Here is a 16516-nt window from a genome sequence, read left to right as displayed (position 1 = left end):
GTTGAGACCCGAATTGAGGGAACCTCCTCTGGTTGGAGCAGACAAGCAGACGGTTTCGATGGACATGGCCTTGGACCAGGCGAGGCTCCTGTTCGATCCCACTCTTTCGGGCCTCCTGCGTGGCTAGTGACCAACATCTGCCAGCAACTCCGGGGTTTTCGTGCATTCTTCAAGCCCTCGAACAAAGCTCCTCGATCCTCTTGCAAGCCACGCAAGTCAGTGGCAAACGAAACTGGCATTTGGACCCTCGTCATGCGAAACACACGTACAGATTCTCTTTCCCCTCATTCCTAAGTACCAAAGTACTATACCGTCTACAGTATGTTTGTCTTTCCTCCCCGTGCCAGGCTTGCAGCTGGCACAGACAGAAGATGAGGATTGTCAGAACGGATTCCATTTCCCCAGAAATTTCGCCTCCGACCGAGACAAAGTCTCCGTGGGGCGTGTATCACACTGCCGACCGATAGACAATTGACAGGGCGCGTTGGATGAAACTGAGAATCTACCTTCTTTTCCATCTTTCTTTTGTCATTTGCCCCGGTTGCCCTGAATCACCTAGCAGCTTAGACCCGTTAGCCCCCAATAGACGATCGCTTGCTCTGAAGGTTTTCCTAGGCCGACACCTGAGTTCTGACAGCTCTCACGGGCTTCATAGGGCTCTTAGGGCTCTGATTCGTGGCGCTAGGTCACTTAGTTAAACTCTATTCCAGTTCGCGACTGAGCCACGGCAGCAAGCCGCGATCCATGCCATCGACGCAGCCGCAAATTAGCGTCGGGGTACTCTTTGAGAGGGTGACCTTTTTTCAGGCCAAAGGACCTAGCGTTCGGAAATGAAAGCCGGGCTTGGTGGTTCAACAATGCAGCCGACGAGTTATCGGTGGACCCCAGCCATCTGGAACGGAGCCTATGGCATTATGGCACTAGGGGACTATGGAGCCCAGACAATGCCTGTCGATCATGATTCATGTTTCTCTTTCCGTCCTCTCATGCCGTTCCGTGACGATCCCCTTCGACTGTCAGATCCAGACGATCCAATCTAAGCCAAATTAGTGAGTTTAGCCACCCAAATGCACGCCCTACACACAACCCTCTTTGTTCGTCTTTCTGAGTCTCCCTTCCATATTTCATGTTATTCCCTTTCTTATATCACATAATTATCTGCCACATTGAGCGACCCGACATTTCGGCTACCACGAGGAAGATAGCTGCACTGTTTCATGCATATTGGTGTTGAAATCAGGTTTCTGATCTCTGAAATGCAATAATACTGTTCAATAATTCTACTGTCGGATATCATAACCCGCCTGAAATGCCGGACACGACTATTGTACTTTGTTAAAGCCTGGTCCCATGGGAGGGCCAAGATCTAATCCATACCGAACTTCATAGAATGCTGGTTGAGTTATTTCCATAGTACATAGATTCCGCTCTAGAATCCAATCAGATTCATGTGAACACTTCTAGCTCTTGTTAACATTACTGTCACTTGATTCTGGTCTAAGAATCGCCGTCGTGCTTCTTAATTAATAGATATCTACATACTGGGAAGGACCCTGGGCATCATGGGACTTCTACCTGGATATCCAGAAGCACAGGCCTATCTCAGCCGCAAGGGCCAGTTGGGAGCTAGAGAGTCCCCTCACGGACCTCGAAGACCCCTGCGTTCAAAGGGATGACTTGCTTGGATCTTCAAGTCCTAGCTAATCATCTCAGACTGCCAAGACTTGGCTTAGATTCATCTTATTCATGCTTGGCAACCCTCCAGCTAGCCATTATTCGTGCGGACAAATAGTGAGATGGCTTGAGACCGGATCAGCCTAGTCTAGAGCCCGAAGAGCTTGGACCGAGTGATTAAGATGTGGCAAGTCCTGGGAGAAAGTTTGAGTAGTTCGTTCAAAAATACGAGTTCTTCTGTTGCATTGAGTCATGCCATCTGGAGAGCCTTATCTCCAAGCCATTGCATGATTTGAACCGGTACTACAGTAGCTCACCAGGCAATGTGGCAACTTTGTGGCGCGCTCGAGAGGTCGAGGCGTCCATTGCATACATGCCGCTGGGCTGTCTGTGCTTCCGGTTCCCATTATTGTATGGGGAGAACTTCATGTTCGACCACATCGCCACCATCGATCGATCTGACGTGACTTGCACTCATTTGTAGCCCATTATTCGCATTCAAACTACAGTACTCGTGTGATGAACCCATTCTATGACAATCCTTTTCTAGAGGCTCAGTATGACAATCAGCCAGCATTGAGCAGAGAACGTCCTAAATCAGTGTGTAGCTGACGATTAATGATATCTCTTTGATAGTCACCATGACATCTCATATCTCATATTCAATACTCAGGTACGGTGACCCTACCACCATCTACAATTCGACCATCAGATTCTCAACTCAGAATAGCGCCAGGGGTACCTCGGACATCCCCCAACACGAAAACCTTTATCGATTCACAAAGGGCTGTACATGCATTAGCACGATTGCTGCAATTTTGACCCAGGTACACAGAGCCCAAGAAGAACACTATCGATTTTAGATCTTTCTCAGACCCCTGTCCATCCTATATTCTACATCCACCACGCCGAACAGTTCCGTGTCTACCCCAGGAAATAAACTCCCAAATGCAAATCAATAATACAAATTCCACTATCGGATCCACATGACATGCAAGCCTCCCAACGCCATGACACCAAAGTACGGCAAGCCAAGCGGTAGATCATTTTGCGGGGAAGGCCCAGAGTGGTCAGGCCTATGCAATTGTGGCCATAGAGCACCTCTTAGCATACCGTTCGCTATGCCTACAGTACTACAGCATTATACTCGAGACTGTGGCCCAGCATTCCCCGGAACACCACTCAGCATGATCCGAGAAGCACTGCGGTTTTGGGTGAGGCGTGATGCAGGTGCGCTTCGCCCAATGCCCTGGGAGCCGGGCTGCCGAGGTCACCTTGAATTCCAGAGCATGAGATCTTTCGCCGAAGCGATAACAGCATCGACAATGCTCATATCAGTGAGTATTAGGTGTAGGTCCGAGTTTGAGTTTGCCCTATGGGCTATGCACGTCCCTTTCTCGTCGTTGTCAGTGCAAACCCGAGATTTGAGAGGAGATTAGTAAAGTGGATTGGTGGCGAGGGGAGGATGCATTAGCTCTACGGAGATAATCAAGGTTGACGGATCTTTTGAGGTTGGTTGGTCATGGCTGATGAACAAAGGTTGGCAGAAAGAAGAAGGATTCTCAACTCGGCCATCAATGCCTTTGTTAGGCTATTCTATCTAAAATCATATCGGAAATGCCTCAATAGCAGAACCGTTTCGGATCAGTTCTTGGTAGCCATCCTCTGAGAGCATCGCAAAGCCCGGCAAATACAGAGAATTCTGGCAAAGCACATCAATAGTACAATGTTATTGCCTGTTGGATTATGCAAAAAACCTGAAAAAGCTCAATGGCTTGTACAAACTAGGTGAGGTACCTTGGCGGTTCCTGAACCAAAACAGCTTAGACTTTACCCCCTTCTTTCAACATCCCCACCCCCTTGCAGAGCTATTTCCTTTTCCTGCCAACGAGCCTCATCATATCATAAATAGACAGGGCATTCGATTGTAAATTGATAAAAGGTAATTATTTGCTTTTTCGCTTTGTACTTGGCACTTTTCGCACCGTCCATTCATCTTGACGCGCATTGCAGTACACCCGCATCACCTTGCGTTGTCCAGTCCCGGTTTCCTGGATACGACACCCAGTGGCAAAAGTTTATGTTCTCGGCACTGCCCTTCGGCTTCTCCTTGAGCGCGCTCCTGGGGCAGGAGATCGAGGATCGCGTTCGTGCAAACTATGATTGAGTGTTGCTAGGAGTTCATGGTCCCTGAATTCGTCCCTCGTGTTACCCCAAGTTCAATCAGGGTCGCGATGAAGGGGGAAGAACGCGGTTGACACTTCTAGATCAGGATTAACCCTGATGTATCTTATATCTACAAGGGGATCTATGAAAGCCAAAGAACTCACCAAATATTCAACATCCAAGCACGAAGCAATACGCAATAGCCGAGAAACTATTGTCATAGCGCTGGCCAGTACTACTGTACTTTGTAGTTCAATGCGCATGCCAGTCGACTCAATAGTGCAGGGTAACCAGGTTTGATATGCAACACGCCTCAATAGCACCGCCGCAGAGCACACTGAATAAACTCACCCGGTCTCGCCGACTGGCGACCTGATCGACCGCATTGATCGACCACATTGATCAACCCTGCACATCACATCCAGCATGCTTAACATTCTAAAGGGCCCAAGTACAGCAGATCGGTGGTCCAAACACCTTCCTCTTCACCCCACTTAGAGCACGCACCAATATGTCTTGGGCTAGCGGCGGGGAGGCGACGAGGCTAGACCTCGGGTTGGTCCGTTCACTGCTGTCCGCTACTCAAGGAGAATCCTACTGACATCATTGAGGTATGCCCTTGCCTCAGGCGAGATAATCGCGCGTGCCTGTTTGGTCGACACGCATCGCGCTACTTGGTGCGGTTTCATTATAGGGGGAACAATATAACGCTCTTGCCAGGCGTTTGGGCTGCGAGGATATGGGTCGTGTTCAATATATTGTCCACGGTTGTGAGATGGAGTGGAGTAGAGTCGTAGAGAGAGGGAGTGGGGAAAGTTTCAGGTCCATACACAGTACTGAAGGGCTGAAGGCATCCTTCAACGGGATTCAGTGCTTTCAGTTCATGGATCTTTGGGCCAGAGTGTCAGTCTTGGCAGGTCTCTGTGCGCAATTACTCCAAGGGCACTATATTGAATGGTAAGTTTGGCCTGTTCACTTGATGCTGGGTAAATGGTGCATTTCGATTTGGTTGGCCATGGTAGTAGTATTGAAGTCTACTTGCTGCGAGGTAGCTATATGGTGAAGATCGATAGTATCGCAGAGACTATTGCTTTGCTGTCGCAGTGATTAGGGGGATTTCTCGTGGATTTTAGTTTGATAGGTCTTATAATTCCATCGATGCATATGTGCAGGTTGTTAGGGGAAGGTATACTCCCCAGAGCCTGGGAGTGTCGACAGTAGGCATGTCCATATTCTTTCTACCGATGAGAACACACTTTCAAAATCTAAGATATATCTTATTCCGGTCAAATGGATGAATATATAGTGTCTCAGCTATGAAACGACCTAATCCTTTAAAAAATTGGGCGCTGGGTTATGATATATGGATATGTTTCTGGCTGGGCTATCATCCAGAAGGTCCATCTGATCCTCTAGAATATATATCCTGCACCTGCAGGAAAATGACACCACCCTTGGTGAACATTGTGAATAGCAAAACAGAGTACTTGAAGACTTCCACGGATAACTAAATTTTTTTTTCTATATCGACTGAATCTTCCAAGAGCGTCAACTTGCCTCTCCAATTGGAACTGTGGCGATGGATCGAGACCTGGGTCTCCATCGGGGCATCTACCATCCGGAATATGTCGTGATATCGAGAAAGCGACAGAAGACGACCGTACGATCACGTTTCCAATCGATTGAAGTATACTGATCCTATCCATCTGTCAGACGTGGTCCACTTAATAGCTGACAATCGGACTCCCTAGCAACGTGAAATGCATCGACCCAGAGTGTGTACTATCGACTCCGCCTGATCGATCCCAACGAACTCGCCGACCGTCCACGCCGAGGAATCAACACACGCAAACCCTGAATCTCACCCTCCGAGTCCAATCCTATCGAGAATCATAGACCGCCAGATAATCGATCTGAACCTGTGCATCGGCGAAAGAAGCAACTACCCGACCGTCGGAGCAATAACGGACAGAACCGCCCGAGCAACGCTAGCCAGCCAAACAGACAATCAATTCATCTCCGAAAGAGGTTACCAGTCCCGAATGCACCGTGGTACGGCGTGGCCTGCGACTCGGGTGATAACCCGCGCAGAAAAGCAAAGGAAGTGACAAGAATCCTCCGAGATGGGTTCATCCGGGCCGCATTGGCGAGCCGACTGGATGATTTGCAAGCCAGCTGGTCCAGTTTGCAATCTTCAATGCAGATCGCGCGCTGAAAACGCTTCTTCATGCGGATTGCCGTGGTGTGACAGGCATGGACAAGCAACGGGCAATTGCAGGTTCCTAGGCAACGGATCGGGGGAGCAATCTTGATGTTTTGCTTCTTTGGCCTCGTGTACAGATGTGCCCGGTAGTGTCAACAGTCCTGGTGTCCTTGGATGAAGGTCAGCTGAATTTCGACCATGGACAAGGGCAGCTATGGTCGCAGCAGAGTCGTGCGACCGTCAGGACCACGGCCACGGCCACGCCGCTCTTGATCACTGTCATGTCTCTCTTATCGCGTCCAGGGGATTCTTGATCTATGTACTTGACAAAGTACAGATACAATAGATCTGGATGTGGAGACTCTGGTGCAGCTCATGTGGAGAGAAAGGCTGAGAAGATGAGTCTGATTTGAGGAACTGGTTGGTTGCCTGACCGTCTCCGCCACCGACTTTCTCCATCATTTGTTTACGTTTCTTGGAGAAGACGTTGATACACATTCAAATCGAATCTGGAAAACCCAGGCATCTGGATGTTGAAGAGGCAGCGTTAAAGAGAGCGCCCGCATTTTCGTGACGGTCGCAAGTCCTGTAGAAAGAGCCCCAAAATGCCTGATAGGGAACACGTCAAAACACCAGAACTCCAGAAGAGAGCTAGGATGCGATTGGAGAATGGCGACATATCAGCTCCAATCACTGCATCAAGTTTTACCGGAGCCTTGTCCGGTGCACCCATCGGGATACATTCGGAGTTCAAGCCTTGAATCAGCATTGATGAACAATCAGAATGGAGGCAGGACATTGTTCTTGAGCCGCCCAACGCCGCGACTAAACCAAACCAGGTTTCGTCCTGATTGCTTACCCAATGCCCATGGCACTTTTGGCGCTAATCCATATTATCGGCGTGGGGAAATCTGAAATGTCCCGTCAGCAAGTGTCGAGCAAATCAGTGGTCTTGGCCAACGGCTTTGTTGGCGTTGCAACCTCAGCCTAACGCCGAGAAGCTGGCACTTCTGCCGAACTCCGAGCCAAGGCAGCTAAATAACAGCCCGAAGAATTCAACCACCTTTCTGAGATCTTAAAATCTCTTACCCAGGTGCATGCCTGCTGTCAACGAAGTGAAGCTCTCGGCATCCCTTTCACACGGTTAAAATGGTCGCCGCCGAGGAAACGCAGCCCCTGCTCGCCGACGCGTCGGAGGCGTCGATCCCCCGTCGCTTAAAGTCAAAGAGACTCATGATTTTGATCATGACCGCTATCTTCGCGTTGGGCGTAGATCTCGGTAATGATATGAGCCTCGCCCCGCAGACTGCGATCTTTGAGCGGATCATCTGTCGCAATTATGGGCTTCTGTCGACGGGTAATCAACCGGTTAACGGCAGCGATCCATGCAAATCAGAGGCCGTCCAGGCCGAACTGGCGCTGGTACTCGGGTATAAGGATATGTTTGAAGCACTTCCGAGTATTCTATTGTCCTTGCCATACGGAGTGTTGTCGGATCATTGGGGGCGCAAACCCGTCATCTACTTGGGTATTGTGGGGATGCTGCTGGGGGAATTATGGGTCCGTCTAGTGGGTAAGTTGGGGATCTTAAGATGTCATGGTTCATGTTCTCTATATCAGATGCTAACCCGGAATGACTGCTCCAGCATTTTGGCCGAATGTGCTACCCCTTCGGCTAGTCTGGTTGACCGGACTGTTCAGGGTTATTGGGGGTGGAGATCAGGTCGTCGTCGCGATTGCATTGGTCATGGTCGCAGACGTCTTTTCTGAAGAAGAACGGTACGGTCCACCAGCTCGCAAATATAAAATTGACATCGCACTAATTGGAAGATAGTACCACGGCGCTTTTTCTTCTTCAATCCTGTGTCATCCTCGCCGAAATCCTGGGCACCCCCATCAGCGCCTGGCTGATGCAATACAACGACTGGCTTCCTTATATCCTGGGCACACTCATTCTCATTTTAGGGAGTGCCCCCATCTTATTTCTCCCAGAGACTCTGGAAGAAGCCAAAGCAAACAAGGCAAGATACCGTCGCGAAGCAAATTCAGATGCCGCGGAATCCTCCTCCTCCTCCTCCTCCTCCTCCAATGAACCGATTGAGCCAGCTGGCAAACGACCAGTGCTGCAAGAATTCATCCACCAGGCCCGCGAATTCAAGGACTCCACCCAGTTCATCTGGCGGAATTATAGTGTCTGTGTGATGATTCTTTGCCTGTTGGTCTCGGTTATCAGTCGACAGTCCTCCGGGGTGCTCCTTCAGTATGCGTCGAAGAAATTCAATTGGAGCATTGCGAGGGTATGTAGTTGCCGCATGTATCTAGCATTGCGATTCGCTAAACTTTCTACAGACCAGCCTGTTAATTTCACTACGTGGCGTACTCAATCTCACCAATTACCTCGTCATCATGCCAGCATTGTCCTATGCTGCTGCCAAGTATCTCAACCTGCATGGCAAACATCGCGATCACCGTCTGAGCCAGGGGAGCGGACTGATCTCAATCATTGGCTTCCTTGCCATGGGACTTGCACCTGTTCCAACCTTGCTAATCTGCGGATTGGTGATTCTCTCCCTGGGTTCTGCGTTCCTCATCACTGCGCGCAGTCTGGCGACCAGTTTAGTGCCTCCAGATCACGTCGGCACTCTTTACTCGGCTATTGCGATCTCCCAGTCCCTCGGGATCCTAGTCGCAGGTCCATTATTTGCCTACCTCTTCCGGATTGGCTTACACCTCGGCGGTGCTTGGCTGGGACTTCCCTTCTTGCAAGCCGGTCTGCTTTATGTGATTGCTACGGTCGCCATATGGTGCATTCGAGTCCCTCGAGCAGCGCAAGACGAAAACGAAGAAGCAGAGCCATTATTATCAGAATAGCGCATCGCTTTGCGCCCAAATACGAGGCACCCGATACCTGGAATCTTTCTGTTTTTCACTTCGTATTGCCTCCAATTAGAGCGGGGGGATCAGTTCTGTAAATGCAAGAAATAAGACCCCAAGCCCTCTCCAGTGCCGCTCTCAGGTGACACAGAATTGCCCCTCGACCATTCCCTAAGAGGCGAAACGTGAAAGAACGATGCCAGTCTTCCAGATGGCTTCTGTCGACGTTGGTTCGCCGGGACGCGGTCGATCAGCGGCCTCTTTAATCTCGCGGGGGCGCTTTCTAGTCGGAGATCCACCAGAGACAATGCAACGTCAATTTGGCCCTATCCCCTCCCCGGACAATCCCAAAACACTAGCTGCAATTCGTCCAGATTGAATCCTCAGGACCTCCGACGGAGACCTCACGCACGCATCGCCGAGTTTACGACTGATTCGACGTCTTTATTGGTGGTTTCATTTGGATCCCATTCCCCGCTCCGGTCGGGATCGACCTCCTTTTGTCAGGCGAAAGGGACCGATTCGGTCACTAAGTCTGCCAAGCAGGTCGCTAACGCGATCAGGAACGACGATTCGTCTAACTAGCCAAGTTATACGGCGAATTCCGATCTATCTGGTGCGAATCAGCGCCGCCTTATCGGCGCATGTGCTGCTATCAGTTGTGATCGACGTTTCTCCTGGTGATGCGCCCGTTTTTGTTTCTGCAGGACGCTCCATTCCTTCTGGAGGATCTCGTTGATAGTGAGTGAGTGTTAGTGACTGGCCAGTGTGCGTGTGGTTGTGCGTGCCCTATTTATGTTTGGCACAATACCCCTGGGAGATCGTCCAGTCTGTCAGTTTTCTATCCCTTGGAAATCCTCTCTATAGAATACCACTTCTATCTTTATGCAACTATGACTTTCTCTCGCTCTTCTATGCTGGCCCTGGCGGCTACTGCGTTGGTTACTGGTGCCTCGGCCCAGCTGAAGGTTTGCACCAACAACAGCACCCTCAGTTGCCAGAGCTCATCCCAGGCCCCGACCTGCTGCTACAACTACCCCGGCGGTGCTCTCCTTCAGACTCAGTTCTGGGATACTAACCCATCCACGGGCCCAACTGACTCCTGGACCATCCACGGTCTCTGGTATGTATCATTCGTAGATCTACCCCATTCATAACCACTATCTATATCTCTCCAAAGAAACAAATAGAACGAATAATTGACTGAAATACAGGCCCGACAACTGTGATGGAACCTATCAGTCCAGCTGTGACTCTACTCGTGCCTACACCAACATCTCCGACATCCTGACGGCACAGGGTCGCAATGATCTTCTGACCTACATGCAACAGTACTGGGTGGACATCAACGGCGACGACGAGACCTTCTGGGCCCACGAATGGGGCAAGCACGGTACTTGCATCAACACCATCACGCCCAGCTGCTACACCAACTACACCCCCTCAGGAAGAAGTCGGCGATTTCTTCCAGAAGGTGGTGGATCTGTTCAAGGGTCTCGATACGTATAAGGTATGTAACTATCACCCCAGTTCTGAAACGAATACGGCATGTCTCATACTATTCCAGGCCCTCGCCGCCGCCGGCATCACTCCTGATAGCTCCAAGACCTACAGCCTGAGTGATATCCAGGCTGCCCTGAGCAACCTGCACGGCGGTGCTTCGGTCTACATTGGCTGCTCGAGCGGCTCGCTGAATCAGGTTTGGTACTTCTACAATGTGGCTGGCAATGCTATTGATGGCCAGTACCAGGCTGTCGATACTCGTAAGTGGCCCACCGTTGAAACATTCGCAATCTGGGGGACAGTCTGAAAGCTAACTTTCTTTGCACAGTTACCAAGTCGAACTGCCCTAACACTGGCATCCAGTACGCGCCCAAGTGAAGTGCTTAAATGGGATGATGCGCGGGTCTAGTTTGTGTCTTGCATGGATATGAGTGATCTTTATGAAACTCTACACTTTCTATGATGCGATGATGTGAGGGTACCTGGTTCTGGTATCTTGGAGACTAGTGAATATAGCACAACACAATGAACGAGCCTTACGGACTGAACACACTAAGCAAAGACCGACCCTCAATTGAGAGGTCATTAATTAGATGTACAGATCCTCCACAGATAGAGAAGAATGAATAACCAAGCTTCCCAGTTTTCCCGGAAGGTCCACCTCCGAAACTGAATATGACAACAGCCCGCATTACCGCCGGCGATCAGCAATAGGTCCCCAGCCCTGCAGATCGAGCAGCAGCCACGGACAATCCCGCGAGTCCCCTGGCTTGTCCATCAGTGGAGATGCGCACTCGGTGGTTTCTCATTTGGATCGGGATCGACCAGCTGGTTGTTTGAAGGGGTTGGTCGACACCCAAGGTTCCACCCCTAGACTGCGACTAAGCTCGTGAATCTGGACACGAGGATGCCGAGATGCGACCTTGGGCGGCATGCGCTTCGCAGCAAGGATCTTTTGATCCTATGATGACACTGCGGCAGGGTATATGTGTGCGTGGTGGGAAGCTTTTTTCCCGCATAGGTAGATGCGGTAGATAAAAGAGAGCGGTACAGACCATAGACAGATACCAGCCTCACATGCCTCTGAGACGGGCCTGTCGGGCTTCATCGTCTCTCTTGGATTCCATGCGTCCCAAAAAGTCCATACGGCCCATATACCCTTCCTTGGCCTTGCTGTGTGTCCGCAGTTCATCCTTGATCCCAGCTTGATCCACATACTGCGCCCAGTCGAGTCTGGATTTCTCAACAGTGTTGATCTTGGGCCCAGTTGCGCCTGCATCTGTGATAGCTTGTTTCTCCCAGCTCTTCTTGATCAAACCAGTCGGGTTCGGGTCAAATCGAGAGATCTTGCGGAGCGGACGGCGCAAGTTGCGAGTGCTTTTCAACCCATCCGCATCTTCGACCTCGGCGTATTCCACATTATCGCCGCTAGACAGGAACGCCTTTGCCTCGGCAGAGTCCTTAGGCACCACTTTCTCCTCAGTGATCATCTCGCCGGCAAACTTGTATGTGCGCTTGATCTTCACCATTTGTTCTCTGTGCTGGCCATGGCGCGTCTTGTCCTCCGGTTCTGGGGCGCCCTGATTTGGCGCGCTCGTATCGGCGACACCGTCGGGTTCGTCTGGCGTCGGTTCATGCTTGTGCTCGATCTGGGATGCTTGCAGGCCCAGTTGACTCTCGGGGGCGTTCATCTGCACCCACAGGGCATCGACATCGACCGTCGCGCCGTCGATTCGAGCCAGCGGTTTACGCTCCTCTTCCTGTCTATTCCAGTTGTCAGAACCCAGAGTGGGATTATAGAGCTGTAAAGGGAAAGAATAGAAATCTTACATATGCTTCTTCATTGCACGTGTCCGCACAAACCCTCCAGTTCCCCCTTCCTCATCCTCGTCTAGATCAATATCCTCGTCGTCCTCCACATTCTTGCCCTTGCCCTTTCCCTTTTTCTTCTTCAATTTATTCCGTCTCTCTCGCGCCTTCTGTATTGTTGCTTCATCGCCAGAATCTAGCTCGTCTGCAACGAGCTCATCTTTCTTATCGGTCTTGCGCTTCTTTTTGGCGGGTTCGGCGGTTTCCTCGTCGGATGAGGATAGCTCGGACTCATCTTGTGCCGGATCGAGCTGGAAATCCTCATCCTCAGCCGACTCATATGGCTCATCGTCGAGGTTGAGAGCTGTGGGGGCATTCGGATCGGCGGACATTTTGCAATGGAGAGCTGCTTGCTTGAGGACGAAAGGCGAGGCGAGAAACGCGCCTTCATAATTCTGCCGAAGGCGGTACTGATAAGGATTATGTAATGCTCTCGTTCTGCCCGATCTGGTTGTTTGCATGCTTTGCATCGATTCAGTTGGCTTTGCGTTCCTTTCTGTCAATAAATACCAACTGTTTTGCCCTGATGGAAGCAGTGTTTCGACCAGCTTGTCCTGCTGTATACTCACCAGCAACCCTTCTATTTGCTGGGTAATAGTTCTTCCACAATGTTTGCTTGACAACATCGCATGGTATATTTCTCTTTCTCCCGGAAAAGCCTCATAGGTAGACGTCTTGACATGTCTCTTCAAGAATTAATCAGCCTTTGCATTCCGACTTCGCGAGATCTCTATCTAGTCTCCTCGTGAATTATATTGCTCAACTATCCCCTGATAAGATTTAAAGCCCCTGTCTCCAAACCCTCCACACAACGATATCATCAGCCAAATCAACATCAATCTGTCATCAACTAGGGTATTCCAGTTACAAGCACCCCAGCTCTGAGAACTATATCGAGTACGCAGTACGTGTTCATAATCCTTTCCAAAACTCACCCACGTCCCATCACTGTCAACTCTGGAATTGCCAAATTGAGGTACTCCCCAAATTCACATGGTGAAGGGTTGTCTACCCTTTACATCACTCATAGAGATAGGTCAATTCGTTACTACATGTGTAGGTTTACCCATCTCGTGACAGAGGGACGGGGGCAATCCAACAAAGCGACCCTGGCCACATTTCCATTTCAAGATTTCCCTTATGACTTGCATGAACACTCTCAATAAACAGCCTGCTATACACGATATCGTCATTTGATCCCACCCAACGTCACTAATCATTTACAAACTCCCCTAGCAGTCCACCTCCAAACAACTCATTCACATTACCAAGTCAACTGGCAGCCTCGAGCAAAAAATCATGCTTTCCTCTCAAGGTCGATACGCCTGCTTTGCCGAAATCTCCAATTTCTCCAACTGGACTTGTTGATCGCGACGACGCGAGACATCCCGCTGGGACAATGTGCCAGCAGCAGCAGCAAGCCCCATCAGAATTTCAAGTCCGAGGAGAACACACAGCAGCGCAAACCCAGCACGAGTCTCGTGGCAGTCACGAGTAAAGTGGATCGGGGTTGATGTGCTCCCATTTGAGGACTTCCATTTGCATGTCCAGCTGTGCAGGGTCTCTCCCTGGCTGAAGCCGCTCGGGTAAGATGCCGACGGCCGATAGATCACAAAAATAATACCAACGAGGGATGTGATAAATCCAGAGAAGGCTGATGCAGAAGCATAGGAGTTGAGGAGTTTGATACGGGAGTGAGGCTGGGCGGGTGTTAACAATTGCCATGGAAGTATGGGGGTTGATATACTGACAGATGGGAGAAGAGCAACAACCACGTATACCAGATTCAAGACGGTAATTACACACCCACAAGCCAGAGCTGCGATTGCCGGTCGCAAATCAAGATTGAGTGGCCAGAGGGCAAGACCTGACGTTGCCCATTGTGCGGTGGCGTTGTAGTGTTGCAGTAGTTGTGCTTCACAGGCGATGACAGAAACAGCCACGGAAGTGATCATAAGAGACAGACCCAGCCGAGTCCCGTGAAGAGCACGGTTGCGCTTGAGAAATTTTGACTCGTCCATAGAGCCAGCCGTAGATGCGTTGGAGCTCATCTTGAGGGTGGTAGATGAAATAGTACTATGGTAACAACTGAAAAGAATGTCGATAGTCTCACGGGAGTATATAACAAAATGAAAGAGCTCGTAACCTTGCCAGCAAGGCTTCTTAATAGGACAACCCTTAGGAGTAAATATAGGTATAGCGAGCGGAACAAGTGATCCTCACCGAGGAGAGAAATATAAAGTCAGGGAAGTCCTGTAAAAGAAGAGAAGGGCTCGAGAGGTAACGAGTATATGAAAACCCTCAAAAGCCACCCAAGCGCCCGTGGAGGATGGCTTTGAATATGTACTTACTTACTGCAGGGTTCAAGCTGATCATATTTTTTTCATCACGGACACTTCCAGTCTAGTATATTGCTATCACAAAAGGCCCCTTCGGTAGGCGCTTAACTAAACCGAATACATTAAATAGAGTATCCCCTGAGACAGGTAATCCCGCTGTGGCACACGGATTTTCGAGTACCATGCCATCTCTGATTTGATCCATTGCCATAAGTCAGATTTTCAGGACTGTGAGTTGCAGGATTGTTTTGCTTATGGGGGGTCCTAGCATGAGGATGGGCGCCAGCATGCAGGCTTGGCGGGGTGAGAGGGCGAGGACCACGCTCTGCACAAGGGAATAAGATAAGACGGAGAGCTATATTTGGACTCAGGGACAGACGATCTGTCACCGGAGGTTTGGACTGCGGTTTCCTATTCGCGCCCCTGCAGGGCTGTGTTCGTGAGGTCTGGGTGGGCGGCAATGGTGATTGGTTGACGCGAAGCGCCGTGGATTGCGACACCAGTCGACTGGCGGTTAAGACAGTGTTGGCCTGACAAATCAGCGACTCGAGATTGGGTTCCTGCAGGGTGTTTTTCTCAGTTCCTGGAGTCTTACAGAGTCTGGACAAGGCGATAATCTACCCCAGAAGCTCGTGGCTTGAAAATTGCCGAGAGTAGATGATATCAAAGAGGGGAAGTGAGCTGTGCTATTTTGAGTACCGGGGATAGGGCAAAAGATCGTTGATTGTTGGACTCACTATATAGTCATCAATTTTTTTTCTCGTTTGCGTAGGTAGTTTCTCATTTATACCACCCAGTGCCAATACCCACCCTATCAGGAGCCCTTATGGCCTACAGAGTTACGCGCTCTTTCTAGGCCTAGTAATTCGCGGGGCTCTCGAATGACGTCAACGAAGGACGATGGTGTCATCAAATATCTGCTTTTAATCCTACCTCCCTCGGTAAGAAATATGTCTACACTGTTGGGCGATTGTAATTATATACTTAACGGCTATAGAACTATACAACCCCCACCGTAACGGCGTCCGTACACTCTCCTCCTACCCTAGCACCTGCGAACTCCCAAGCCACTTACAAATGAGCAACAAATATTGATCTTCGACAATGTAAGATGATTTTCCATATGTTACGCAGCAACAGAAGACGGACTCACTATCTCACAAATGACCAAGGTGGGGAAATTTGAGTGAGCCTAGCACTAATACCCTAGGAATATAGTCTGTGGTTTTCCGGTACATAGTAGTACCAGGCCACTCCTAGTCCCAGTCGATCGACATCCAAGCATCGGCTCTATCATGCTGGGCACCCTCGATGATCACTCCGCCGAAAGAACCCGGTCAATGTGCCGAAGATATAGCTATCATTGAGGAATGCAATTACGAAGCTAAGTTGCCGTCCTAAGTCCCATGATACTGCCACTGTTGTGAAACCTATGAGACCAATAGGATGCATAGATCGGCATTCCTTGTCCCATTTAGTTGTCAAGCCACTCGAACTACCTATTCGATTGCAGTCGAAAATCATCCAATGTCTGACGACATACCATGCAAAGTACTACATATGAAGCCCCTAAACATCATCCCTCATCTGTAGATATTTAATGCTCGGCTATTCTGCCTCCGGTTACTTGGTTTTGGTAAACAAAATCCTTCTACCTTTGCTCTTCCCCGCCTTGTCTGCTCTAAAGCACCAAACGAAATGAAGTGTTCCATTATCCCCTTCTGCCTCCTTATACTAATCGCAACGACTATTGCCAACGAGGAAACAAAGAAGACGAGGTTTTTGATGTGCATTAACAAAGAAATGGACAATTTGATCTCGGACTTCAGACTTAGGAAGATGAGCTAAAGGATTTGAAACACATCATGGACAAAGAGATCGGGAAAGA

The 16516-nt window shown here is 49.8% G+C and overlaps 4 protein-coding genes across 4 annotated transcripts; 2 read left to right on the top strand and 2 right to left on the bottom strand.

The window, feature by feature from the left end:
* Positions 1-7165: 7165 nt before the first annotated feature.
* Positions 7166-8914, top strand: N7458_007199 (uncharacterized protein; the record flags this gene model as incomplete). Its single annotated transcript, XM_056910581.1, has 4 exons — positions 7166-7616; positions 7690-7822; positions 7878-8340; positions 8393-8914. Coding segments are annotated over 4 exons (1569 nt in total), but the record flags the coding sequence as incomplete, so codon positions are not given.
* Positions 8915-9810: 896 nt separating this feature from the next.
* N7458_007198 (T2 family ribonuclease) lies at positions 9811-10798 on the top strand (the record flags this gene model as incomplete). The annotated part of the gene is made up of 5 exons (XM_056910580.1): positions 9811-10040; positions 10132-10310; positions 10339-10427; positions 10485-10680; positions 10749-10798. 5 exons carry the CDS (start codon positions 9811-9813, stop codon positions 10796-10798), a joined length of 744 nt encoding a protein of 247 aa, XP_056766284.1.
* Positions 10799-11493: 695 nt separating this feature from the next.
* On the bottom strand, positions 11494-12621 carry swc5 (putative Swr1p complex component (Swc5); the record flags this gene model as incomplete). The annotated part of the gene is made up of 2 exons (XM_056910579.1): positions 11494-12184; positions 12251-12621. The coding sequence occupies 2 exons, from the start codon at positions 12619-12621 to the stop codon at positions 11494-11496; spliced, it is 1062 nt and encodes a 353-aa protein (XP_056766283.1).
* Positions 12622-13599: 978 nt separating this feature from the next.
* On the bottom strand, positions 13600-14340 carry N7458_007196 (uncharacterized protein; the record flags this gene model as incomplete). Its single annotated transcript, XM_056910578.1, has 2 exons — positions 13600-13989; positions 14041-14340. 2 exons carry the CDS (start codon positions 14338-14340, stop codon positions 13600-13602), a joined length of 690 nt encoding a protein of 229 aa, XP_056766282.1.
* Positions 14341-16516: the final 2176 nt, after the last annotated feature.

The sequence above is a fragment of the Penicillium daleae genome, assembly GCF_028827525.1.
Source record: "Penicillium daleae strain IBT 16125 chromosome Unknown utg000006l_segment0_segment0, whole genome shotgun sequence".
Taxonomy (NCBI): domain Eukaryota; kingdom Fungi; phylum Ascomycota; class Eurotiomycetes; order Eurotiales; family Aspergillaceae; genus Penicillium; species Penicillium daleae.
Note: the sequence above shows the minus strand (reverse complement) of the source record. Positions and strands in the feature narration are given on the sequence as shown.